This window comes from Carassius carassius, chromosome 36 (genome assembly GCF_963082965.1).
Source record: "Carassius carassius chromosome 36, fCarCar2.1, whole genome shotgun sequence".
Taxonomy (NCBI): Eukaryota; Metazoa; Chordata; class Actinopteri; order Cypriniformes; family Cyprinidae; genus Carassius; species Carassius carassius.
The window spans coordinates 22,289,448-22,317,122 of NC_081790.1; the positions used below are offsets into that span (position 1 = coordinate 22,289,448).

Below are 27,675 nucleotides of genomic sequence, written 5' to 3' on the forward strand. Positions count from 1 at the left end.
AAATTAATCAGATTTCCATTTTAATTCTTCTTACATGCTTATTTTAAATTTCAATTTAAACCAGTTTTGAATTTTTAATTTGAATTAAGTTTTCTGCTCACCAGGTTAAGCACAGAGAGCGAGTACGCCCCCTTGTGGTCAAAACCAGCTACTACCTCTCCCGTGTTTCATTCCTGACTTTTCCTTCTCTCTTTTGGCTTAGGTTATTTTGATAATTACCATCATCATCATTCCTTTTCGTTGTTTTATCATTATTAGGTAAAGCTGTTACCTCTCATTTCTACATATATATATATTTACTCAGTTGATGATTAAACAAAACAAACCTTAATTCAGTTTAAGTTTCCTTTGTTCATCCTTTGTGTATTTGATTTGTAGAACTCCTTGGTGATTGGACAGTCATCTCAGGTTTCCAGTGAGCAAGGGGGCCGACTGGCGTTACCAACACTGGCTGTGAGTGAAACTCGGTTCCTCTTATCTCTGTCCGTTGCAGCACGCAGTGGAAGACATCAGCAATTTGGCACTCCAACGGTAGTCAATCAGTCCAGCCGACACACGACGCAATCTCTGGGACTAGTACCTAAACCTGGGCCTAAATCGGGGCCACTCTCTTTTTAAGAGAGGGTTCTGGGGAACAGCCCAATTTTGTAGTGCTGTCTGGCGGTTGACATCTTGGTGTTGCCCGGTTGTGTTAAAAGTCCCAAGCTGTTTGAGAGGGCGCAGCGCCAGAGTAACGGAGGGCCAGGGACACTGCGGTTGAGTGTTTGGGAGCGCTAGGGAGGCTGACCGTGCCGCTGGTTTCCACCAGGTGAACCAAATTTGATAAAACCTATCCATTTATTATAAGGCACAGAATATTAGATATTCCCCCAGATATATATGTTAAGTGTTTGGTCCATTTTCCTCTCTAAGCCACACCCTTTTCCTGGGTCTCTTATTCCCATAGCCACACGTGCTGTAGGCCCAAGCAGAAACTCTTGCGAAAAGTAGTAGGCTTAGTCCCTTTTATTCTTTACCTAACACTTCCAGCGTTCCTATTCAGTCCATTTCATTGCAGACCAATCTATTTGGTGTTTTGGTTTTCACTGTGCTCTTTCCCATCTTCACCTTTTTGCATGCTGTTGTGATTTTGTTTCTTACAGTTCACCGAGAGACCCCAAGGAGAGCTAAGTAGTAGAGCGACAACCGAGCAGCCGGTGTCACCAGGTGACCCACGAGGCTACCCCCTGTAAAGTCTCTATTTTGGGCCGACCCTTAATTGGACCCGCCTAACTGTCTGCATCAGTTAGCCGAAATTCGTATAGACGGCATAGCCCGTACGATAGCTCGTTAACCTGAGAACAAACTTGCATTGGCCTCTTTGTGTGTGTGCTGTGCTTCTCTCGTCCGCAGTGAGCCAGGATGTCGCGGTCATCCAGTCCCGCAGTCCCTTGGGATCAGCTAACGACATGGCTGGAGACGATGACGACCTCCTTCCTGCCCAAGGACACCTGTGACCTGCAGCACTTGAGCCAGAGACAACTGGACACTGAGATGGACCAGCTGATGGCAAACGATCCGACGCAGAGTTACACGCACAAAGAACTCGCCAGGATCACAGGGACCTTGGCTCACCTCCTCATCGCCCAGGCACGGATCAGCGAAAAGAGCAACCACGAGCTGGAGCAGGAAGCCACGGCTCTAAGACTTCAAGCAAAGGACGCCCTAAAGCATCAGGCCCACAACCAGAGTCATCTAGATCATCTGCTTCTCGAGACCCAAGACCAGCACGAGAAAGAGAACGCCACAGATCCAGAGCTACAGAAAAAAGTGGAAAGACTTCAAAATGCCCTGGGGAATCTTCGTCTGGACACAGACAAAAGGGAACATTTGGAGAGAGAAGCCCGAGAGGGACTCGAGGCAAAGCTCCGACAAGGTGAAGCCCTCCTTGAAAGGGCTGAAATCGAACTGAAAGAAAGAGATGCTAAAGCTAACGCCTATGAAAATCACCTGAAAATGGCCCGAGCTGAAATCCATGACCTTACGCAGCGTAAAGACTTTCTAATAGATGAACTTGACATGGTTCACAGAGAACTGAAACATTCTTATAAACTGCAAAGTGAACAGAAAGAGGAAACACACTCCACAGAGTTTCCCCTGGCCAGTGAACCCCAGCCTTTCAGCCAAGAACTTCGAGCTGAAAAAGGGGGTGAAAGCCTGCTTCTCAAAATGTCACCAGCCAGCCTCCACGAACCCCTGTCAGCAGTAGGGGAGGGAAAACCCTTCCAGAAAGTCCGGGTCACCGGCCACGGACACATAACTCCCAAAGAACTGGACAAGCTGGCTAGAAACATCCCTACGTTCAACCCAGATCCTGCAGGAGGCCATGATATTCACGCTTACTTACAAGATATAGACTTTCACTTACAAACTGTCACCAACGTAACCACTTGGGACAAGCTGTACCTGCTCAGAATTACGTCCAGTCGTGAGGTATGCAGTTTCTTAGACCGTCAACCAGAGACTGTCAAAACAGACTACCAGCAACTGCGAAAAGCTTTGGTGGGTGAATTCTCTGATCCAGAATCAGACCAAGGGCTAGTAACCGCAATGGACCTCAAGCAAGGTCGACTTGAAACCCCACCAAATTTCTATAACTCGACTGCGACGTGCCTACTTCGGAGCAAGAAATGAACCAGGCATGGAGGAAGACGTTAACTTCCGAACTTTGTTTCTTCGAAACCTCCATCCTACTGTCAGCCACCATTTGGGAGTGTTCGCGTGCCCGCGTAGCATGTCAACGCAACAGTTACGTGATTTAGCACATAAGGCTTACACCAAACAAAAGACTGTGTCAGAAAAGACTGTAAAACACCCAACTATTTGCCCTGTCTCTGAGTCCTCTTCAGAGTTGACCCTAGAGGGCGCCCAACAGCACCACAGTTATAGACCCAGCAACCGAGAGTCAAGACCGTTCCAAGCCAGCAGAGGGCAGCGCGGTCGCGGTGGTGGTGCCCGTCCGAGGCACCAGAACGACCGCTCTGGAGTATCCTGAGACCGGCTTCGCCCCTCCCAAAACCAAAAGGGAGGGGAAGCTGGCCGGCGACCCAGAAATAGCCGACCTCCAGCCTCCAGAACACCAAGCCCAGGAAGCCGGGAGGGGGAACACTCTCGACGTGATGCTTGGAAACTCAAGGCTGAACCCACATCTAACAAGGAAAGTGCAGCCATGTCCGAAGCTGCAGAACTTCTGAGTATACTGAGAGAGTTCCTTCAAAAGAAACCTCACAAGGAAGACCAGAAGGATAAACCAGACACCGCATGACTAAACCTTATGCCTGAAACCAACACCACTCCCCACGTCTCCGCAACGGAGCCAAGCACACAGAACACTGATTTTCAACCACTAACTAACGAACTAGCTGTTGCATCATCAAACAATAGCAACACCCACTCAGTCCAGCTGACGCCTGCAGCCCCTGACCAAGAAAGCATCATCCCACGCACTGACATGCCAGAAAGTGCTGTTTTGGTCATCTGTACCCACAACGCAACACACAAAACATACCCTAACTGCTTATCGATCAACACACAAGCCCCAACACCAAAACTCCTGGGGAACCTGATCGAGAAGGGAGTGGCTCGGAAACTCTACCTAACCATCACTTTAGAAAAGGAAATGAGACTCGAAGCCCTGGTGGACACAGGCTCAGACCTCACGTTGATTTTGGCTCAACTATTTGATAAGCTCAAATTTGAAGCTCAGAGACAGAATCGAACTCTTAATTTCCACACTTGCGAACTGAATGTGCAGTCATACAGCCAAAATGACATCCAGCTCAGAAATGTAGCTCCCATCCACCTGACGATCGGTCCTATGAGTCTAGTACATCCTATTTATGTTTCACCAATGAACAATTATTCATTTCTCATCGGGAAAGACCTGCTAGATCGCTTTGAGCCTTTACTAGACTTCAAACAGCTCAAAGTCTGGGCTCAAGTGCGAGAACCTCTTCCACTCCAGCCACACAGGTCGCTGGTACCATACTGTCAGGCCACAGAGGTCACAGGAATTCCCACGGTGCCAGACTGTCAGGTCACAGAGGTCACGGGAATTCCCACAGAGCCAGACTATCAGGTCACAGAGGTCACGGAAAACCCCAGCAGCCAGCCATGGGTACCCAGCCTCAACAACAAACCAAGGCTCAAGCTCAATCCTCTGCACCTTCAAGGCCACCAAAGACTCTGATACCTACTGCCCCAAGGTCAAGACCGAACTGCAGCTGCATGATATAACCACAGCGGACAGTATTATGGCCATATGGGCAGACAACTCAGCCATTAGTCTCTCACTATACAATGCAATCATTGAGAAGACACCTGACCTCCCTTATACCAGCAAGCGCACACGTTTCCCTTTGAACTCACACCCATCCTCTATGGCAGTGGTCTCCAACGTGGTGCCCGCGGGCACCTGGTAGCCCGCGTGGAGTCTCTGAGTCGCCCGCCGAGCACGTTCTATAAATAGCCTGAATTGTAATCTTTCATTTTTTTTTTTTTATGATAATGTTATAAAATGAGAAAATAACTATTGGTGACATTTCATATACCATTAAAATATAATAAAATAGTTCAATAATTTAAAATATTTAGAATCTGCACGTCTCTCTATCTCTCTCTCTCTCTGCGTCTCGTGCGCGCACCTCTCTCTCTCTCTCTCGCTCGCTCTTCATCTCGCGCGCGCGCACCTCTCTGTCTCTCTGTCTCTCTCTCGCTCGCTCTGCGTCTCGTGCGCGCACCTCTCTTGTTCTCTCTGCGTATCGCGCGGCAGAGGAGCAGCGTTTTAATTTAGTTAAACACAGATATTATGTTGCTTTTCTAATTTTACATGCAAATATGTAAAGTATATCATTCAGTCACTATTTCATATTTATGCCGTTGTTCTTTCTCCCTTTCCCCCCGTGATTTTGTCTATATCGCGAATATAAGACGACCCCACATTTTTTAGGACAAAAACGCCTATTTTTAGGACAAAAAAACTTGTCTTATATTCGGGTATATACGGTAATTATATATTCAATTTCATAATATTTAACAATATTACTGTTTGTTGTTGTATTTTTCAAAACTTGAAACTGTGTGTGTGTGTGTGTGTTTGCGTGTGTCTATATCAAACAAGTAGCCCTCAAGACTATTTTATCCCTTCAAGGAGCCCTCACTCACAAAAAGGTTGGAGACCCCTGCTCTATGGTGTCTGCCAGAGGAATCTGCGCTTTGCACGTGAAATGGAATTACCGATGCCTGACTCATTATTTCCTGGTCCTTCCGGACCTGCCCCACGATGTTTACATTGTAGCAGACCTCTTGATTCGCCTCAAGGCTCATGTGGACATTTTTAATGAAGTTGTATGGGCCCCATTGACTTTGCAGCCACACGTTTCCATCAACCATGACAACCTCATGTCAGGGCAGACCATTCCAGAAGTCTGCATCTTAGTCAACGAACAGGAAACGGTGGTACCAGCTTACACCAAAGGGGTCGCTATTCGGCTCAACATGCGATGGGGTCAAACCTTAAACCAAACGCTGGGTTTCTTCCAACCCTCACCTGAATGTGTGGAACTCGGACTCACACTGGAAGCCACACCCCTCACTGAAGTGTCATCTCGTGTAGTATACATCCTGTTCAACAACTGCACGGCAACTAACATCAACATTCCCAAGGCCTACCGGCTGGGATGGCTAGTGAGCCATGACTTTCATGACTTTGAACTTGTACTACCCGTCATTGGGCCCATTCCACCTGCACTGATACCCGAAGGGAGTACAGACAACACATTGTTCACTGCACCCTTCAAACTCATCGCCATCACATCTGTCATGTCGGTGTCCAAAAACCAGGTGTGCAGAACAGAGCTGACCGAGGACCAACACCTCACAATATACACAGTCTCCCACCAGAACATCGGTGAGGCTAATGAACCTACTACACCTCTCAATACCAAACCGACTGATGACACACCGACGGAGGAGCCTTACCCAGGTTTTGAATCTCAAGTGCAGCAAATTCTACAAGACGCTAATGCACTTCAGAGCGATATGGATCGTCAAGGACTCAGACAAGTTCTGTATAAGTTCAAAGAATCCTTTGCCAAAGACTCTTTAGACTGTGGTCTCACCAACCTCCACACGGTGCGCATCCCTACGCACCCTGATGCTCCTCCCACTTTTGTCAAACAGTACAAGATTCCCATCGCCTCACACGAACCAGTGCAGGAGATTATTGAATCTATGCTTGAGAAGGGTGTCATCCGTCAATGCAACAGCACCTACTCAGCCCCCATCTGGCCCGTCCTCAAACCTAACGGCAAATGGCGACCCACCATTGACTACAGGAAACTGAATCAACAGGTGCCGTTGTCACGATGGCCCAGCTAGAACAAGAAATACCCCGAATCAGAGGAGCCACAATCTTCTCTACACTTGATGTGGCTTCTGGATTCTGGACCATTCCGGTGCACCCGGAAGACCAACACAAGTTGGCATTCACATTTGGCAACCGACAGTTCACCTTCAACAGGTGTCCGTTCGGCTACGCCAACTCACCAGCTTAATTCAACATCTTTCTGAACAAAGCCTGCCCAGACGCTAGAATGAGAGGTAACCTGATCTATGTAGATGATGTTCTCATGAAGAGCACAACGGTGGCCGACCACTTGAAAGAAATAGACTATGTTTTGAACCAATTGTCCACCGCCGGAGCCAAGATCGCCCTCCACAAAGGACAGTGGTGCCGAACTAAGGTTAACTATGTGGGCCTGCTCATCAGATCCCAAGGCATTGAACCTCAGTCAAACCGCATTCATGCCATTCAAAACATCAAGCCTCCCACTAACGTCTCTGAGCTGCGGAATTTTCTAGGGGTATGCAATTACTCTCGACAGTTCATCGAAAACTACTCAGACATTGCCAGACCTTTGACAGCTCTGCTAAAAAAAGACTGCCCTTTCGTCTGGTCGAAGGCTCAAGAACACGCCATGAGAGAACTAAAAAGACATTTATGCACAGCTCCATGTCTTGCTTACCCTGATCCACAAAAGGAATTCTATCTGGAAGCTGGGTTTTCCGACCAATGCCTCAGTGCTGGCCTTTACCAACGGCATGACCAAGACAAGAAAGTTGTTGCCTATGCCAGCAAGACACTGCTTCCACCAGAGTGTAAGTTCTCAGACTGTGAAAAAGCTCTGCTCTGCACTGTATGGGCCATTCAGCGATTCTCCAATTACATTGGGGCACAGAAAGTTATCATAGAGACTTGCCACCAGCCAGTAATGTTCCTCAACAGCCAGCGAATCCGAGATGGCGTGGTCACCAATTCACGCATAGCCACATGGTTAATGGCTCTCCAAGGACGCAATGTTGAGGCACGGTATGCACAGAATCACAAGTCTGCACTGGGCAATGGCCTGGCCGCATGCCAAAACTGCTCTTTGAAGAGAATGCGTGTCAAGACATGCTCACAGCCTACGTCGATGGATGCTCCTACAACCACGACGGCATCCTTAAGGCAAGTGCAGGAGTGCTGTGGGTCAACGACCAGCCATGTCCCCCACAACACTTCAAATTAGGTCCCCAGTCATCACAATTTGCAGAGATAGCAGCCATTCTCATAACTCTGCAGATCGCAGCAGCCCATGACATCAGAGAAATCCTCATCTGTACAGACTCTAACTATGCTAGACTCAGTTTTGTGTGCCACCTTCCAGGCTGGAAACAGAATGGTTTCAAAACGGCAAACAACAAGCCAGTCAAACACCAACACCTGTTCCAGGAATGTGATAACATCACAAAAATGCACAATATGACAGTGTACTGGAAGAAGGTAAAAGGACACTCGAAGCTACCAGGGCTGGACAAAGACTTAAATGATCAAACCGACGCCCTCGCCAAAACAGGCGCACTACATGGGGAGGTGTGGTCACCCCCAGAACCCACACCCAGCCCCGATGTTGCAGTGTTAACCCGCAGCAAACGACCTTCACCTGTGGCAGTGCCCGCCTCACAGCCGCTATCGCTAACTCCGCAGATTTCCAACAACGACATTGCAGATATGCAAGCCTCTGACACTGCCATAAAGACAATTCTTAACCACCTCTCTGACCCCTCCAACCACCCTATCACTGAGGTTGAGCTCAATGATGACTCGTGCCTCCGACACCTATATAACACCAGACACATGCTGCGTGTCCAAGATGACATTCTGTGGTTTGCACCTGATGACAACACATCGCCACGGCTCGTGGTGCCACGATGCCAAAAGGGGGTAATGCTAATGTACGCCCACGACACACCATGTGCTGGACACCACGGTGCCAGAGCCACATATGACACACTGAGACAGGTGGCATTTTGGCCCGGCATGCATCAAGATGTGGCAGAGTATGTCAGAGAATGTCTGGTGTGCTGCCAGTTCACACCAGCGAACCCAAACCACAGAGCCCCACTGCAACGCAGAGGGATCACGTTCCCGTGGTCGGACCTCCAAATTGCCTGGGTAGGACCCCTGCCCAGGTCAACAAGAGGCAACAAGTACTTTCTCACGGTGGTGTGCCAGTTTACCAAGTGGGTAGAGTGTCTGCCAGCACCCAATGACACTGCCCAAACCACGGCATACCTCCTGATGAACCATATCTTCTCCCGGTTCGGATTGCCACTGAGAGTCAACTCAGACAGAGGTACCCACTTCACGGCCGAGATCATGCAACAGATCTGGAAATGCCTAGGGGTACAAGCCAAACTACACATCAGCCACCATCCAATCGCGTCCGGCCAGGTAGAGAGATCGAACAGAGCGGTGGTCGCCATGCTGAAAAAGTATGTGTCTGCTAACCAGAAAGACTGGGATGTGAAACTACCCCTTGTGCTGATGGCCATCAGAACCACCCCACAAGAATCAACACGGGTGTCCCCTTTTGAACTCATGACTGGGCGGCAGATGACCCTGCCACTACACTTGCTGTATCAACCAGGAGACTCCAACCTTGTCACAGCTTACACCACATTCCAGTATCTTGACGAGCTCCATAGACACTTGAAAACAACTTTTGCTTTTGCCCAGCAACACCTGCAAAAAAGCGCTGAAGGCCAGAAAGCATACTACGACCGGAAAGCGTCACACCAGGAACTGAATGTGGGCGACAGGGTCTTGTATTACAGCTTCGCCCCGCCACCTCAGACAGGCCCCCAGCGGCTGTCAAAGAAATTCCTGCCACACTGGATGGGACCTCATGAGATTATGAACAAACTCTCCCCAGTTGCGTACCAAATCCAGCTAAGCCGGGGATCGAGAGAACCAGTTCTCAAATGGGTCCACCGTAACCAGATTAAGAGACATGTGGCCACTAGCAGAGAAAGACAGGGAGGGGCCAATGCAAGCTAAACTCAACCGCCGCCATCGAAGCAAAAAGACTGTCCCATTCAACCCGGGACAAACCTTACTGACCTGTTCCATCTCTCTCTTTTCTCCCTTTTCCTCTCTATCTCTCTCTCTCTGGCCTGTAACAGGATGCTGCTGTGGATTGTCATCCTGTGCCTCCAGTCAACCGGAGGCCAGCCGGCATCAGACATCATCACACCGGGTCCTGCCTCGGGCATTGTATTGAGAGAACAACCAGGACTCCTGATCACGAATTGTCGGACGTACACCCAGAAAGTATACGTTCGTCTCGACCCCCGTAACGTCTACAGAGCACACTACCCCCGAGCAGTAGCCCAGTACAGCTGGGCCGGTGCCCGTTGGACAGAGGACTCCCTCCAGCACGCCGAGGCCGATGTCAAGCACATGCTCAACCAACTTGAGAAGATGACTGTTACCCAGGCGGAATTAGGTGGACACAACCGCCACTCCAAACGTTTCCTGGGAGCGTTGCTCGGAGCCGCCGCTGCTGTAGGAACTCTGTTCAACATTGGTATGTCCAGTGTCAATGCAGTAAACATAGCCACTGTGAGACGGCATGTGGCTGAAATTCAGACTGAACTTCCACAGCTAAAAGAGCAACTCAATACACAGAGTGCATCCTTGCAAACCATTGGAAAGACTGTGAAAGGAACGGTGGTCATTCTCAACACTCACAGTGTGCTGTTGAACCAGACCGTGAACTCCATGAAACAGCTGTTCACTGTCTTCCAAAATGACTTTGCCCAAACGCAGCTGGTCACAGCATTAATGACTGACATGTTACGAGAAGTGAGTTCCTCCATCGACAGTCTAGCCATGGGAAGAATTCCACCATACCTGATACCCTTAAGCCTGGTGCAGAATGTGCTGGCTTCTGCCATCACCACACCCACTGATCCTATGCAAATCCACCTTGCCTACTCTCTGGGTAGCGCTATTCCCCTGTACGTGGATCCTGAGCAGAAGGAGATGAGTTTCCTACTGAACTTACCCATCATAGAGTCGAGCCGAATCTCCAGACTCAAAGACATTGTTAATGTGGGGTTCTGGAAGGATAACACTCATATCAAGATACGTAGCCCTGAGGTGGTGGCGTACCATGACAGCAACACCCAGCTGTACTTAGCCCCAAACCTGCACATGTGCACCCTGACTAAAGATATCCACTACCTCTGCCCCAGCAAACCGTTTCTCAGAGACAATACTGATGGAATCTGTGGGTTGCAACCCATGATCAGCAACACGCGTTGCCCTGCCGACGCCCAGCCTCGCAGCCAAGTCACCGAGACACAAGCTGAGATTGTAGGTGATAGATGGCTCGTTAACACCCCAGTATGTACCGCTACACTAACCTACGACCAGCATGACACAGCCACCCGTGTCAACCTGCTTGACCAGAGCATGTGGATTCAAGTCCCACGAGGGGCCATCCTCCACCTTGACGATCTTGCCTTATACCATCTTCCGAGTGAAGAGTACCAGTCAGAACTAGAAATCCCATCCTTCTTCAAGAACTACAACTTCACCCTAGGTCTAGAGTTAGAACTGTGGATTGAAAAACGGGGGCCTCAGCTCATTGACATTGCTCCCGTCGACGCAGCCCTCCAAGCCTTGTCTCGATTGCCCATCCTGAACACCTCACCTGTTGTCCAAGCCTGGACTGCAGCTGACACAGCACTGTGTATCTACATGGCCGTCGGCCACACCCTGACCCTTGGCGTGGCCTTAGTCCTATACAGGAAACTCAACGAGGTGCGAATCTCTGCAGCCAAACTCAAGACAACCAGGATTGGAAGTCTCCGATGGAAACCTCGGAGGGAAGGTACCACACCAGAGACGGATAGGGACCTCATCGAGCTGAGTCCTCAGCCCTAACAAACACCTACTATCTGACTGTCATGATTCACCTGCCATCCGGCCATTGTGATGGATGTTGTCCGATAATGACAACAGGGCATTATCCAACAACAAAGGGGGAATGTAACCCCAATGAGCGGATGGTATTCAACCATCTGGTCCATATGAATGAATCCTGACTCTCTAACACATTCTGCACTCAAAGACCAGAATGTGAGTTAAAGAAAATACAACGGACTTTCGTTTTACGACATCGTCCAACATAACTCATCACCATGACGCCAACATCCTGGCGTGGATGAGAATTATAACGCCTCTGAGACTTTCCAGAAGATACAAGATCGTACTTCAAACGAAAGACAAACACCCGCCCTTTTCACTCACGGCGCGACCACACATTCCACAGAACGGACACACACACATTCGGTAACAGGCACGAGCATTTTGGCCAGCCATGGGCCTGTTTCCATAAAACTACCTCTAAATGTATTTTTAATGTCTCCCTTTTTGTGCTCAAATGTATGTATGTGGCATAGTGGAATATATAAATGTTACTGTGTGTTTAATCAAACTTTATATGCATGTAGTTAGGAAAAACTCTGTATCTCTGTATATGTGATTTGCAAAATCATAGTTTTTGGTGTCTGGATAATCGTAAAAACATGACTGTAACGAATCTTGACAGCAAATTACAAAAAGATGCATTGTTTCAGAGGAACAATCTTGCTTAGGAAAAATGTTTAATTTTGTCATCGCCATAAATTAGACCAGTGGGCGGAAATCAGCAAACAAAGAAGACTTTTCCCGCCTCAGTTTCTTACACTTCATTGGTTCATATGGAAAAATAGGTATAAACCTACTGTTACATAAAAACAAAGGGAAGCCGGTGTTCTCGGCATTCCGCCAGAGAAAGAGGGGGTTCTCAGCTTCGCAACCGGACTTCAAGAAGTTTCTCCGTTTGTTCTTCTTTACTTTTCGTTTCATTTTAGTTTTCTTCGTTGTCTTCTGATATTTGACTTTGTTCAATTGTCTTCACGAGCCAAACGAACTTAAGTCTAATAATCTTTTGGCAAAGTTTACCTTCACGTTAACCATCGAGCTCACGCATCATCTGCTCTGGAAACAACAACGCTGAAGCCGCACCGACGGACAATTTGAACTCAGCTACACACAAGAGCCAGATCAAAGCAAGTACTTTCTTATATCGCAACTTCAAATTGCTGTTTAAGGTTGTCCAGGCTATTCCATGTTTGTGAAATTATTCAATGACTTGGGGTCTCTTGAAAAGTTAACTGTTTGAATAGTGTCACGCTGAGATTTCACTCTCTCTCTCTCTCTCTCTCTCTCTCCACTTTCTCTCTCTCATTTCTCATTACTATTCTTGTTCGTTTATCTTGTTTAAATTGTACTGTTTGTTTTGCTATATACTCATATTTACTCCGTGTGAAGTGTAGTTATGTACTCTTTAGTCTGTTTTTATTAAATACCATAATTTGCTTGAATTGAACTGTTCTATTGCTCATCGAGATCGAAGTCCCTGAATCGTGTGATCTAAGCTACAAGCTTTGTTTTCTATAGATTGATTTTAGTAATCTAAATAGTACAGACACAGAAAATATTGTTTTTTCCTGATCAGAAGATTAATATTTTTTGGAGTTTGTAAGAAGGGTATTTTTATTGAATTTTGATAAGGAAGTCCAGCTTCCAGTTCGCGGGACGAACAGATTGTCTAGATTAACTTAAATTAATTCTAGTAAAGGTTACCTTCAACTGATTAAATATTACCTCTTTGGGTAATTTAATATTTGTAAGCAATAAGCACATTATATTCATAGACTCATGAATATTCACTTCATTTAAGTTAATTATTCCCCAGAAAGTGATTGTTGCTACATTAGTATTAATATTTCCCTGGTTAACAGGGTGGTGTAGTCTTGCAGTGGCCGTGATTTTGCCAAGTAAGACATCTTCCCGGATCAACATCTTTTGATGATCCTGGATCAACATTTATTGTCCAAAATATAGACTTAACCCAATCCCTACCCCTAAACATAACTCTACCCATAATTTATTCCTAATATCAGTGGGAAATGACAGCTGGGGTGAAAAGCACCCAACCCCGATTGTAAGCCCAAAACTGATATTTCCTGAAAAGTTATATCTCCATTCTGATTGATTGATTGGAATGTTGTTCCAGGATCAACAAGGATGTTGATCCAGGAACATGTTGTACTTGGTGAAATCACACTCACCGTAGTCTTGCATATGTAGAGGTAGTTTTCTCCTCTTAAAGGCCCCGCTACAGATAGATGTTTTGAGTTCTATTATGAGTTTTATTCTTATGATTATTTTTTTTTATCACAAACAGAAGAACAAAAGAACACTGAATGCAACTTGCTGGTGGTCATAATCAACCTGTTGTGGTTTATTTTGCAATCATATCTTGCTGTACATTATTCTGCTTATAACTTACCAAATAAATACATAGACATGATATATTGAGTTGTAATTATTTTATATAGTTGTAGAGACTGCAGAGAGTGGTCAGTTACAGTGTTGCCATGGATAGTCATTATTAAGAAATATTTGACCGCTGAATGCAGTGACTGACCAATCATAATTAAGTGTTTCAGAGAACTTTGTAAAAATACTGTGCTCTATATATTTCAAGTTGATGCTACAGTAGACAATTTTATAACACTTTATTTTAACATGACATAGTTACACATTACATGTACTTATAGTAATAACCGTAGATTAAGCATAATTCCAATCAAATAACCCTAAACCAAACCCTAACTCTTAACCTATATTGATTACAAATAGTTAATTAATATTATAACTCCATACTTATTTTAATAGTTACACTGTAATAACATAATTTTTAAATAAACTGTAACCAAGACTTCCAAGAAAATGTTAACCGGTGTTTAGCTCTGAAAAATTGGCCCTCATCCACTTTTTTCTTTTGTCAAGTTTATTGGTTCAGTGTTGGTTGGAGCTCAATTCATAAATACAAACTGTATACATTAAGGTATAATAAATTTAATATAGACAGCTGACATATTTATTTGCATCAATAGAGTTCTCTCTACAACCAAGTATGTTTTGCATAGAATATGCGAAGGTTTCCATCACATTTACCTCCTATAAAATAAATGAGTTTCCAGTCATCACAAAATGTTAAACAAAAGTTTAATGTCACTGAATTTCTGCAAAGTGGTCACCAAAAGTCTGAAAGACCAATAACAGAATAAAATGCTGCACACAATTTTGAAAAAAAAAAAAAACCTTACAGACCTACATACCTTGGGTTTAGGCTGGGGCTCATAACATTACAGAACTAAATGCCTTGGGTCTTGGCTGGGGCTCATTTATTATGTACATTAAACCCAAGACATTTAGTTATGTAGCTGTTTACTTAATCCAATATTAGATTTTATTTACAAATATGTATACATGTTGGAGACTTGTCCAGTATAGTGTCACACACTGAAAGCTAGGTTACGCTGAGCTGTAGTTTTATTATAAAAAAATATATGAAACATTTTGAGCTCCTTATACAAAATCGTTCATACTCATTGTTCAGAAGTAATGTCTGTGTTAAGCAACATTGGGGAGAAGAGAGGAAACTAAATTAACTATGTACAGTAGCCTCCATAAGTATTGGAACAGTAAAGACAAAATTGTTGTTTGCTGTGGAGTCAAGAAATCTGTAAATATGATTAAAAGATGAATATGAGACAAAACTACAGAATGTAACATTTTATTATTGGGTGAAACGACAAAAATATGTTTTACCAGCTAAGAAGATCAGCACTTTTAGAGTTTCATCTCCCTGTCTGATGTGAGCATAAGTATTGGAACAGTTGCCTCACAGGTCTTTCTAAATGTTCAGTTGTGTCGTGTTGCATTAATTCTTCAGATATTAAAAGCAGGAAATGTGTCTTATCAGTTATATCCATTGCTTCTGCATTCTAAGTCTTGCTTTTAATGATGACACACACAAACCAGGATAAAGACGAGGAAGCCGACTGCTGAAAGAAAAGAGGAAGTCAATTAGAATTATAGGAAAAACAAAGGGCATGGAGCAATCAAGAGTTTGGAAACTGCCGGCGACATCAGCAACCAACAACGACCTGGGGTGCGTTTCCCAAAAACATAGTTGGTAACCTGTTAGCAACTTAGTTGGTTGGCAATGGGAAATTGCATTGCAACCAACAAAGTTGCTAACTTAGTTCACAACTATGGTTTTGGGAAACACACCCCTGATCGGCTGAGAAAAACAACAGAAGTTGATGACAGACAAATCATAAAGCTGCGAAAATGAACCCTAAAATACATGTCTGTAAAATCGCCAACAACCTCCAGAAAGCTGAGGTGATGCTCTGTCAATCTACAGTCTGCAGGAGAATTTGACACAGAATTACAGAAGCTACACAGAAAGATGCAAACCTCTGATCAGCACCAAAAATAGAAAGGCAAGATTCTTCACAAATGTGAGCCAGTAGTTTATCTAAGTGATTGGAAAGCAAAAGTGTGGAGAAAAAAAGGGAACTACAAATGATCATAAGCATACAACCTCATCTGTAAAGCTTGGTGGAGGTGGTGTCATGGCATGGGCATGCATGGCTGTCTCTAGAACAGGACCTCTTAATTTTAATGATGACTTAATGTATGATGGCAATAGTAGAATGAATTTGGAAGGGTACAAAATCATCCTGGCTACCAATATTCAAGAAAAAGCCACCAAACTCATTAGAAAACACTTCATATTGGATCAGGACAATGATCCAAAACACCCTGCCAGTTAAGTCAAGGACTTTATCAGGGCAAAGAAATGCCCAAATCAATCTCCAGATTTAAGTCCAATTGAAATGAAAGCTTTAGCCTAAGTTCTGCCAGGAAGACTCAATTACTTCGTCACTATTTACCTTTATCATTATCCAATCACGTCTTTATACTTCGGTATAAAAGATTGTACTTACACATGTTTGAGTTCGCAGATGCCGACGTGATAACAACCGCAGATTCCAACGTGATTGTTCCTTGCTCAAGCTGTCGCGTTTATTGATTTACTTGCTATATTTAAGTTTGTGTACTGCAAACTATCGCGAGTTTGACGTTCCTCTAAGATGCACATGGGATCGTTGGCTTTGCTCCGTGTCGTGGTGATTATCTGCGGTCGTTCGTGTTGAATGATATACAAGCTTTCGGCTTTTCTCGGCAGAGGATGTGAAACATTGGCAGAATTCCGTGTGCTTTCCAGGATTGCCAGGTTTTCTCAAAACCGCAGTTACTACTAAAAATAGCCCAATCGCGTTTCAAAAGGGGTTTCTCTGTAGAATTCACATTCTAGGTGCTATATATGACATTATTGGGGTCACCTCAAACCCCGGACAGGAATAGCAACCCGCAGCAAAAAAACAAAAAACGGTCTCGGCAACGCGGGTGCTTTGTGAGATGCCGCGTCAGTGCTGCTTGGGTCTCAACACTTGAAAGGACTTTGGTCTCAATCAACAAATATTTCATCTGTACGCTCACGTGAACCTGCACGAATGAAGTCTCTCCGGCATCTCGCCTCCATCACTTCATCAGTCTACAGCATTATAAGTATCATTTTTGTTCTATGCACTTGTGGTGCTTGGGCATTAATTTTATTCTCTGCAAGGCTTTATACTCACACGTTCAAGATAAAGCACTGGGCGTTTTATGCTTGTTTATCTAGCAGACTCGCACTGCATAATTAAGATGTTAATCATAGTGCACGCAATTTTTGAATGACTCCTTCGTAAGGAGGCATTTTAAGGCTTGTAATAAAAGCTACAATCTTTTATACTGATAAAGATTGTTCGCATTTCTGTAAAAATATTCTTCGTCTAGCACACTTAAGATTTGTTGTTTTAATCCTATGCTTTAATCTCTGTTTATTCAGTCATTGTTTCATTTTCGTCTATTCCTGAATGCTTCGTACTGGAATGGGATTCTATGGCTGCAGATGCAGAGAACCGATGCTCTCACCTCATCTTTACACGGCTTACTCTTGGACTAGCGCTATTCTGAACACTGGATCTATCAAGCTGATGTCTATATGGACCCTTTCATTTGAGTGGTAGGCAAGATTCGGCTCAATGCTCAGCAGGCATCTTAAATTTTTAGATTTTATGCGGACTTTAAGCTAAAATCAAGGCTTGTTTATTTTGTGCATTTACTGGTGTTGGTTCATTCTGTCTCTCATACCATCGACTTCAGTCTTACTTGGCTGTTGCGGCCTTCACATTACACTTTCAGACTTTCAGATAGCTGTGCCCCTCAGCCAACCCAGATCCTTCAATCTGCCCTCCGTTAGCAGACATAATACTAAACTAAACTACCTGCTTACGTCAGCTAGAAATCACATTCTAAAGGCGTCGCTCCCTCTACACTCAAAGCCTACACGTCTGCATGGTCCGCTTTTCTAATGTTTTTCCTTCCAAATTTCTGTTTTTCCTATTCTAATTTCAGTCTTTAATTTTAAAAATCGCAATCTTAAAATTTCTCTATTCGCAGACTCCTTGTCAGCATCCAATTCTACTCTAAATTTTATAATCCTAATTTTCAAAGCCTTTTCTGAATATTCCGTTCAATTACTACTTAAGGGGTTAGCTAAATCTTCCAACAAAATTAAAGACAAACGTCTGCATATTACCCTACCCATATTGCATAAATGAATTACTTCCGTCCGCTATGGCCTTCTTTCTAAGTACCTCAATATTCTTCTCGAGGCAGTGTTTTATCTGCCTTCTACGGGTTTATGCGTCCAGGGGAATCACTTCAGAAACTAATTTATTTGATCCTGCTCGTGGCATTTCCTTTTCAGATCTACGATTTGGACCTAAATTCTTCACACTCTTCCTTAAGCACTCCAAACTGATGCGCAAGGTTATGGTGCTACCTTAACAATTTCAAAAATCAATAATAATTTCTGTCCCTTCTCAGCCATGGTGAAATTCCTTAAAATCCGGCCTAGAACTTCTAAAAACGCACCGCTCTTTACTTTACCTAACGGAGCACCCCTTTCCAAGGCCTGTTTTAGAACTCACTTAACCACTGTTCTCAAAAGCTGCAGTCTATCCCCCTCTCTCTTTACCAGCCATTCATTCAGAATTGGGCCAGCTACAGCAGCTGAACGAGGAATCTCTACGTCAGCTATTAAGATCATGGGCAGATGGTCTTCCTCAGCGTTCGAATCATACATCAGACCTGACCATTCTCGAAGCTCAGCAAGCTCTCCTGTAACAAATCAGGTAAATTCATGCAATTACTGGTGGTGGTGTTACTAGTGGTATATATAAAAAAAAAAAGATATCTGTATGGTCTATTGAGGCCTGTCAATGTCTGACCTATCGTGGCTGTCTGCGTCTGGCCTATCGTGGCTATTTCTGTACGGTCTATCGAGGCCTGTCTGCATCTGGCCTAACGTGGCTATTTCTGTACGGTCTATTGAGGCCTGTCTGTGTCTGCCTATCGTGGCTATTTTTGTACGGTCTATCGTGGCCTGTCTGTGTCTGCCTATCTGGGCTGTCTGCGCCTGGCCTATCGTGGCTATTTCTGTACGGTCTATCGAGGCCTGTCCGTGTCTGGCTATCATGGCTATTTCTGTATGGTCTTTCGAGGCCTGTCTGTGTCTGCCTATCGTGGCTGTCTGCGTCTGGCCTATCGTGGCTATTTCTGTATGGTCTATCGAGGCCTGTCTGCGTCTGGCCTATCACGGCTATTTCTGTACGGTCTATTGAGGCCTGTCTGTGTCTGCCTATCGTGGCTGTCTGCGTCTGGCCTATCGTGGCTATTTCTGTACAGTCTATCGAGGCCTGTCTGTGTCTGGCCTATCGTGGTTATTTCTGTACGGTCTATCGTGGCCTGTCTGTGTCTGCCTATCATGGCTGTCTGCGTCTGGCCTATCGCGGCTATTTCTGTACAGTCTATCGAGGCCTGTCTGTGTCTGGCCTATCGTGGCTATTTTTGTACAGTCTATCGTGGCCTGTCTGTGTCTGCCTATCGTGGCTGTCTGCGTCTGGCCTATCGCGGCTATTTCTGTATGGTCTATCGAGGCCTGTCTGTGTCTGCCTATCGTGGCTGTCTGCGTCTGGCCTATCGTGGCTATTTCTGTACGGTCTATCGTGGCCTGTCCGTGTCTGGCTATCATGGCTATTTCTGTACGGTCTATTGAGGCCTGTCTGTGTCTGCCTATCGTGGCTGTCTGCTTCTGGCCTATCGTGGCTATTTCTGTACGGTCTATCGAGGCCTGTCTGTGTCTGCCTATCGTGGCTGTCTGCGTCTGGCCTATCGTGGCTATTTCTGTATGGTCTATCGAGGCCTGTATATGTCTGAAATAAAATTTATATATATATATAAAAAAAAATAATAATTTAAACATAGGCATATGAGGTTTAATCTAACGTTATTACACTGATCATGCTAACTCTCTCTTTATATCTTCAGGGAACCTTAGGTTTCACAACTGGTGTGTATACTTTCATCTATTTATTTTGGGGGGAAGGCCGGGCCCCGTCTGGTGGTTTCATAATCCACCTATTTTTGGGGGTTGGCTGCGTCTGCCTTCGTCTTCAGGGAGGAAATGCAGGTCCGCTACCCTCGGATTACGAACCATGGACGGGGCCTTCCGCCATAGAAATTTATAATTATGCTTGCTGAGTTGTCAATAAATGTATGCTTCGTACATAATTTTATCTCCCGAGTCTTTCTGGTAGAAATGAAATCTTTAGCCTAAGTTCTGCCAGGAAGACTCAATTACTTCGTCACTAATTACCTTCATCATTATCCAATCACGTCTTTACACTTCGGTATAAAAGATCGTACTTACACATGTTTGAGTTCGTAGATGCCGACATGATAACAACCTCCACCCTCCCCACCACCACAAGGATGGTCCTGTCCTTACCTTCCAGGGGGGTCGGCTGCGCCCCTGCCTTTGTCTTCAGCCAGGAAATGCAGGTCCGCTACCCTCGGATTACGAACCATGGACGGGGCCTTCCGCCATAGAAATTTATAATTATGCTTGCTGAGTTGTCAATAAATGTATGCTTCGTACATCATTTTATCTCCTGAGTCTTTCTGGTAGAACATTAATTTCACCAGCTGAAGAGGTGACTAAAGACAGAAATTCCCCAAAACAAGCAACAGTTGGAACTGGCTGCATTAAAGGCTGGGGAAAAGCATTTCAAAGCATAAGACCAAGAGCCTGGTGAAGTCTATGGGTTGCAGACTCACTGCTCTGATTGCATGCAACTAAATATTAGCTTTTAATCTTTTACATCTGCCTTAAATTCAACTGTACAAATACATATGCTCACTTCAAATAGTGCGATAGACTCTGAAAGTGCTGTCCTTTTTATTTGGTAAAATGTGTCGAAAGACCTAACAACAAAATGCGACATTCTGTAGTGTTGTCACATATTCATCTTTTAATCATATTTGCAAATGTCTTGACTTCACAGCAGAAAAAGCAATTTTGTCTTTACTGTTCCAATACTTATGGAGGGCACTGCATTTATTTATTTATTTTTTTTTTTCTTTTCTAAACATAAATGGCTTAATTTATTTAGCACAACAATTCATCAAACAATATAAGTATCAGTCCCAAAGTCCTGCTTTTAGCGGAGTCATTCAATAAAAGGGGAAGACTCAAACATATGTTTTTGCTATTACCTAAAAAAAAACAAGGCTGTTTTGCATGTCATTGGCTTCTGTCTTTTAGTATCATGCAATAGTTCACTACAATAGCAAACACACACACACACACACAGACACCACGAGTTTCAAATTCTCCTGAAAAATCTAAATACAATTAATTTGATTAAGCCCTTCTGTGATGCTGTGTTTTTTTCCCTACAGCTTTCCCAGTGTTCCTATTTCCTTTCACTACCTATAGCATTTAGTATGTTAATAGGATGTCAACAGTTGGAAGGGGCTTCAACTTTCAAACAATGATCACAGATGTCACTCCTCATTGTTTCAAATTTAGTCATCAAGTGGTAATGAATTACAGTGAGAATTAGATTTTTTTCCCCTCCCACTATCATATTTCAGATAAATATTACCAACTGGAGTTTAAAATGTAATTACATAGGAGACAAGATTCAGTGTTTCATAGGGTCACTTGAGACCTACATAAAAATAAAATAAACTGCAGCATTTATATTCTGGAATACAATGTATATGTATACTATTTCATAAAGTTTGGAAGGTTTACATCAGTAATAATAATAATAATAATAATAATAATAATAATAAAAGGGGTCATATGAAATGATTTTAAGTTTTCTTTTCTCTTTGGATTGTTACAAGCTGTTCACGAATAGATCAGATCCCTAAAGTTGCAAAGACTAAAGTCTCAAAGTCAAAGAGATATTATTTATAAAGTTAAGACTCTTCCACACCCTCCTAAAATGCCTTGTTTAAACACACATGTCTACGTCACTGTGTGGGAAGATTTGCATAACGCCGCCTAAATGTTCATGCAAAGAAAGAAGGCGTATCTTTATTGTTGCTACCACCGCAGCCGCCATGTTGTGAAGACGCTGTGTGTTTCGTTGCAAAAGCTAAAATACTTTGTTTGGCCTTCCAAAAGAGGACACGACTAGAAATCATTGGTTAAGTTGCATTTACAACAATTCCAAAACAGTTCAACCCAAATATTCTGATATGTGCAGCGCATTTTATGGAGGACTGTTTCCTGATCATGAGAGAGTAGACTACAATGCAGCTGTTCTGACTCAGAGTCTGTAAGCAAGTTTACATATTTAAAGGATTTGCCACTATTGATTCAAACACGAGTTTTAAGCAGTGTAGAGTAGCGCTTGCTGTTTGTCGTTTCTCCTATCACAAATGCAGACATGGTTTTATGTTTACGCAGTGCAATGCAACACAATGCGTAAAAAGACAGTATAAGTTATTGAGTCATTAATTATGTACCCACTGGATGCAGCAAAGGCCTCGTTTATCATTGTTTTTAATTTGTTTAATCTTGTCTCACCGGGCATGACAGTATGGCAAGGGGTGTATGTTTATGTCTCATACTGTAGCTCTGGCCAGACAGGGCATCACAACATGTTAAGGGGCGTAACATTTCCGTCACATGCTTGAGGTATTCGACCAATCACAATGCACTGGATAGCTGGCCAATCAGAGCAAACCTCACTTTTCAGGCCGATGAGCTTTGTAAAAATTTACACGTTTCAGAAAGGCAGCATATTTAGGAGGAACAATAATGTTTAGTATGTGGAAAATAATATTGCTTTTTAACCTTAAACTGTATAAACACATTTCATTACTCCAAATAAACAAAATAATGTTCTTTTTAGCAACATCATATGACCCCTTTAAGCAATAAATGACTTCATACAAGAATGATTAAAATTATTATTATTATTATTTTTTATAATATTTCCTTATCTTCCTTTACTGTATTTTTGATCAAATAAATGCAGCCTTGCTGAGACTTCTTTCAAAAACATTAGAAAATTGTACATACCTCAAATTTTGAACAGTAGTGCATATATGTCTATCTTCGGAACTTGGAAGTATGAACGTTCAATTCCTACATTTTCAACAGTTTCTTGTTATATGACAGAATGACAGCTTTGTTTTGGATGTCTCTGGTTTGTTTAGTACATTTTAGTGTTCAATTTTACAATAAGAATGAAATTCAGACTTACACCCACACATCCACACGTCAAGTGTTTCTCCCAATTTCAACTTTTCCACATTGTGTGCCAAACCAATAAAATAACATTGAAACAAAATCTGAAATATGTTCTTCTCCTGACACAAAATCTAAATAATTTTTTTTTTTATTAAAGCAGAAATCAGCACATAATGTACGAACTTGGGGTCACTGGTTTCTCAACATTTTTTTATGCAATTAAGTTGCCAAAAATGTTGTTAATTTTGTGGAGCAAAAGCAAGTAACTTAAAGGGTTAGTTCACCTGATAATGAAAATTCGTCCATATTCTACTCACCTTCGAATCATCCTAGGTGTAGGTGACTTTCCTCATTCATAATAATCCAATCAAAGTTATATTAAAAATTGTCCTTGCTCTTCCAAGCCTTTTAATGGGGTAAGCGTGTGTTTGTTGTCAACTATTCGGAAGACATGAAATAAGGGACGTTTTATTACAGATGCGCACACTTTATTTCACTTTAACTGTTGACAACAAACACCTGCTTTCCCCCATTGAAAGGCTTGGAAGATCAAGGACAATTTTTTTTATAAAACTTAGATTGGATTATTCTGAAAAAGGAAAGTCACATAAACTTAGGATGCTTCAAGGGTGAGTAGAAGATGGACGAATTTTCATTCTCGGGTGAACTAACCATTTAAATGCAACTGTTCTTGTGTAAATTAAAGTGAGTGGTGTGTGCTTCTTGCCACAAATGTATTGAATTAAGGCACAGGCACTGTTCTTCCTTTTGAACAGAGTGTATGGGTTTTATCCCAGTGTAAGCACAGTTTGGGTATAGGTGATCACTGTCATAGGAGGCATCTCAGATGGAGGACTGTAGATGTAAAACTTGAGTAATAACACACAATTTGATGTTACAAATAGACCTCAAAACAGAAGAAACTGTAATACTTATGTGGCATATACAAGATAAAGCACTCACGGTACTTTCCTTGGCAAAAAAAAAAAAATATATATATATATATATATAGAGAGAGAGAGAGAGAGAGAGAGAGAGAGGTTCTGACTGAGAAAAAAGAACTGATGAGTAAAAGCAATGTATGCATCGGAATGGGGACTGTCACGATATGTCGAATGGTTTTCTTGTGATCACCTTGAAAGTTTCTTGTTCAAACACTGTTTTACAAAGTATTTTCATGAATTTTGAGGAAGTTCTTTTCGGTTCATGTCATCACTGGATTCTTCAAGAGAAGAACAAGTCCTCTGTAAGTTGAAGTGTGTTGTAATTGTATGTGTTTGTGTAAGTGATTTTATGAGTATCTAGAGGCATAAGTTGCTGCTGATCTGGCAAGTGGAGCCAGTTCCTGCTTGTGATAAGAAGAGTTTTCCACTGGGACAGACACACACCTCAAAGACAGTCTGTCTAGTTCCGGAGGGGGAGGCTTTTCCCTCCGGCAGGCGTAGGAGCTTGATTTTCCGGGCATCCAAGCTGATCTTAAGAGAGAAAGGAGAAGGGTTTAAAATGTATTTCATTCTATCATATCATAGCTACATTATTAAAACTTCCCTTCAATTAGTTCATGCCACTTTCCATGAAAATACACAATACGGTGGGGAAAATATTTATTTGATCCCCTGCTGATTTTGTAAGTTTGCACACAAAGAAATGAAGGGTCTGGAATTGTTATGGTAGTTTTTTTTTTTTTTTTTTTTCATATAAGGACACCAACCAATAAAATCCAGAAAAAAAGGTTAGGTTAGGTGAAAGGTTAGACTTTGATTTGCATCTTAGTGAGTGAAATAAGTATTTGATCCCCAGGCAAAACAATACTTAGTATTTGGTGCAGAAACCCTTGTTTACAGGAACAGAGGGAATACGTTTTATTGTAGATAGTCACCAGTTTTGCACACAGTTGGGATTTTAATCAACTCCTCTTTACAGATCCTCTAACTCCTTAAGATTTCTAGGCTGTTATTTGGCAACTTGAATTTTCAGTTCCCTTCACAGATTTTGTATAGGGTTAATGTCTGGAGACTGGCTAGGCCACTTCATGACCTTAATGTGCTTCTTTTTGAGCAGCTCCTTGGTGGTATGTTTCGGATCATTGTCATGCTGGAAGACCCATCCATGACCCATCTGCAGTGTTTTGGCTGAGGGAAGGAGGTTCCAGTGAAAGATTTTACACTAAATGGCCCAGTCCATTTGCCCCTCAAGTCATCCTGTACCCTTACCAGAAATACAGCCCCAAAACATTTTTGTTTCCACCTCTGTGCTTCACTGTAGGGATGGTGTTCTTGGGGTCATAGTCAGCATTTCTTGAGTCAAGTTAATGTCAAAGAGCTCAGTTTTGGTCTCATCTGACCACAGCACTTTCTCCCAAGCCTTCTCTGAATCATTAAGATGTCCTTGAGCAAACTTTAATGTGCCTTTTTGAGCAGGGGGACCTTGCAGGAATTTCAGGATTTCAGTCCATTGTGGTGTAATATGTTACCAAAGTTTTGCTTGGTGACTGTGGTCCCAATTGCCTTAACATCATTAACAGGCTCCTCCCGTGTAGTTTGGGGCTGATCCCTCACCTTTCTCATGATCATCCTTACCCCATTAGGCAAGATCTTGCACGGAGCTCCAGACTGAGGCCTATTAATGGTTGATTTGTATTTCTTCCATTTCTGAATAATCTCACCAGCACTTCTCACCAAGCTTTTTGCTGATGGTCTTGTAGCCGGTTCAAGCTTTGTGCAGATCTACAATCTTGTCTCTGCCATCTTTTGACAGCTCTTCGGTCTTGACGATGGTGGTGGGATAGCTTGAAATGGAATATACAGTTTGTTTGGACAGATGTCTTATACACTTAACGAGCTGACATTAGGAGTAACTTCTTAAAGTAGTAGGATTAATCTGTGTTCCACATTGGCACATGTCTGTGGGAGCCAGATTTCTTGCTGGTTGGCAGGGGATCAAATACTTATTTCTCTCACTGAAATACAAAGCAATTTATAACCTTTATGTAACCTATATATATATATATAGTATTTTTTTTACTCTTCAAACAACTAATACAAAAGAAATAAAATAATATAAATTATATTTTAGTAAGTATTGTAAATATATAAATTGCCTAGGCCTACATACAAACGAAGACTATGTTCTTTCTTAAAAAAAAAAACCTGTGACGTCATCTATGTTTACACGGATGTCACACTTTGGCCTGTGCATTCGCTTTATCTCATACTCTCATTCACTGTCAGAGTCAACGGTTCGCGCTTGGTAATAATGGCTGCAGTAAACAAAATGTTCGCGGTCACTGTTCAAAGTCATACGGGTTCGGGCACCATAATACATCTAAAAATTTCATTAAAACAGCTCGACACCGCTTTAACTCGGCGCAAAGTTCTGGAAAAACTGTGCCCAGATCTTTTCCCATCCCTTCTCCCATCTAGTCTAAAACTTCGAAAATCTATTGCACGAATCGATTGGACCAACCAACACAAGTTTCGAAAACGAAAATAGGAAATTGATTTTAACGGCCTTCTCTTGGAGCGTGTCCAGTTTTTTTTGGAACACACGTCACACAGCAACTGCAGCTTTGGACACATACGCATAACAGCAAATAATACTTCTGCACAGTGTTTCTCATTTTATAACAGAAATGTGAATTTTGCCAGTATTCAGACAGTCTCATGCATACAGATACAGATTCGGGCTAGAATCGCCTACATTTGCGATTTTTTTGTAGTTGTTGACATTTCTAATCGTAAACACAGCCATGTTGAATCCTGCAGTAAATGTTTTGCATTATGCCAGTCCAGTCTGCTTATTGTTTTTCGAGAATATTTCACTCCTGTTTGTAATTGTGCACGTAACATCACGCCAATAAATCATAAGAAATTTTGGTCTTTACCAATATATTGAATCTGTACATTCTGTACATTCAACATGCCTGTTGTCCGTGGATTTACCTATTTTTGGTGTTATTAGCTGTATAAAATGCATCTAGACATGCAAAATCGATTTTACAATGGATTCAATGAACACTTGTCACTCAAATCAAACAGGATTTTTTTCAAAGTGACAATCCAAGAAAGCAAAGTAAACGGTCTCTCATTTGTAGGTTGCATTGACACCTAGCAGTGGATGCAAGTAAAACAGTATAACAGTACCTATTTTTTTTTCTTCTCACCTGAAATTCATGCAATAAACATGTTTTTGACAAAGATTTAAATTTTATTGTGGTCTATATAGCCTGTTTTAAAATGAGGTTTGCAATGATGCGCCCGAAGGCACGGGTTGAAGACCCAGTCAGAGACGTCACGATATGCTAATAAAACAAAATAAGGGAGGAAAAACTGTAACCAATACATTATACTGTTTATGAGTAGAAATATGTATTATTAGTAATTATTATTAATAAACTAATTAGTTATAAACATAATTATAGTGTAGTAATAAAATGTAGTGATAAAATTAGCTTATAGTTAAAAATATTTTACTGCAATGAAGTGAATAGCAATTCAAAAGATTTCCACAATTATGTTGACATGATTTCATTTCATTTAACAAAATATCCCATCTCACAAGTTATTAATCCATAGTCAAAGTCCACTAACCCCTTACATGCAACTAGCAGTTTCAGTGGCATAAGTAATCCAGTAAAACTCGACTAGACATACTTTTACCCCTTTCCTGAGCTGAAACG

General features: G+C 42.7%; 1 protein-coding gene across 4 annotated transcripts in view; it reads right to left on the bottom strand.

Moving 5' to 3' along the window:
* Positions 1 to 27,675, bottom strand: part of sgcd (sarcoglycan, delta (dystrophin-associated glycoprotein)) — a 1,159,024-nt gene that overhangs the window by 662,791 nt on the left and 468,558 nt on the right. For all 4 annotated transcript variants that reach the window (XM_059526671.1, XM_059526669.1, XM_059526670.1 and 1 more), the window contains exon 8: positions 24,386 to 24,472. In XM_059526671.1, the coding sequence (XP_059382654.1) occupies positions 24,386 to 24,472 (87 nt within the window). The remainder of the gene's footprint in view (positions 1 to 24,385; positions 24,473 to 27,675) is intronic.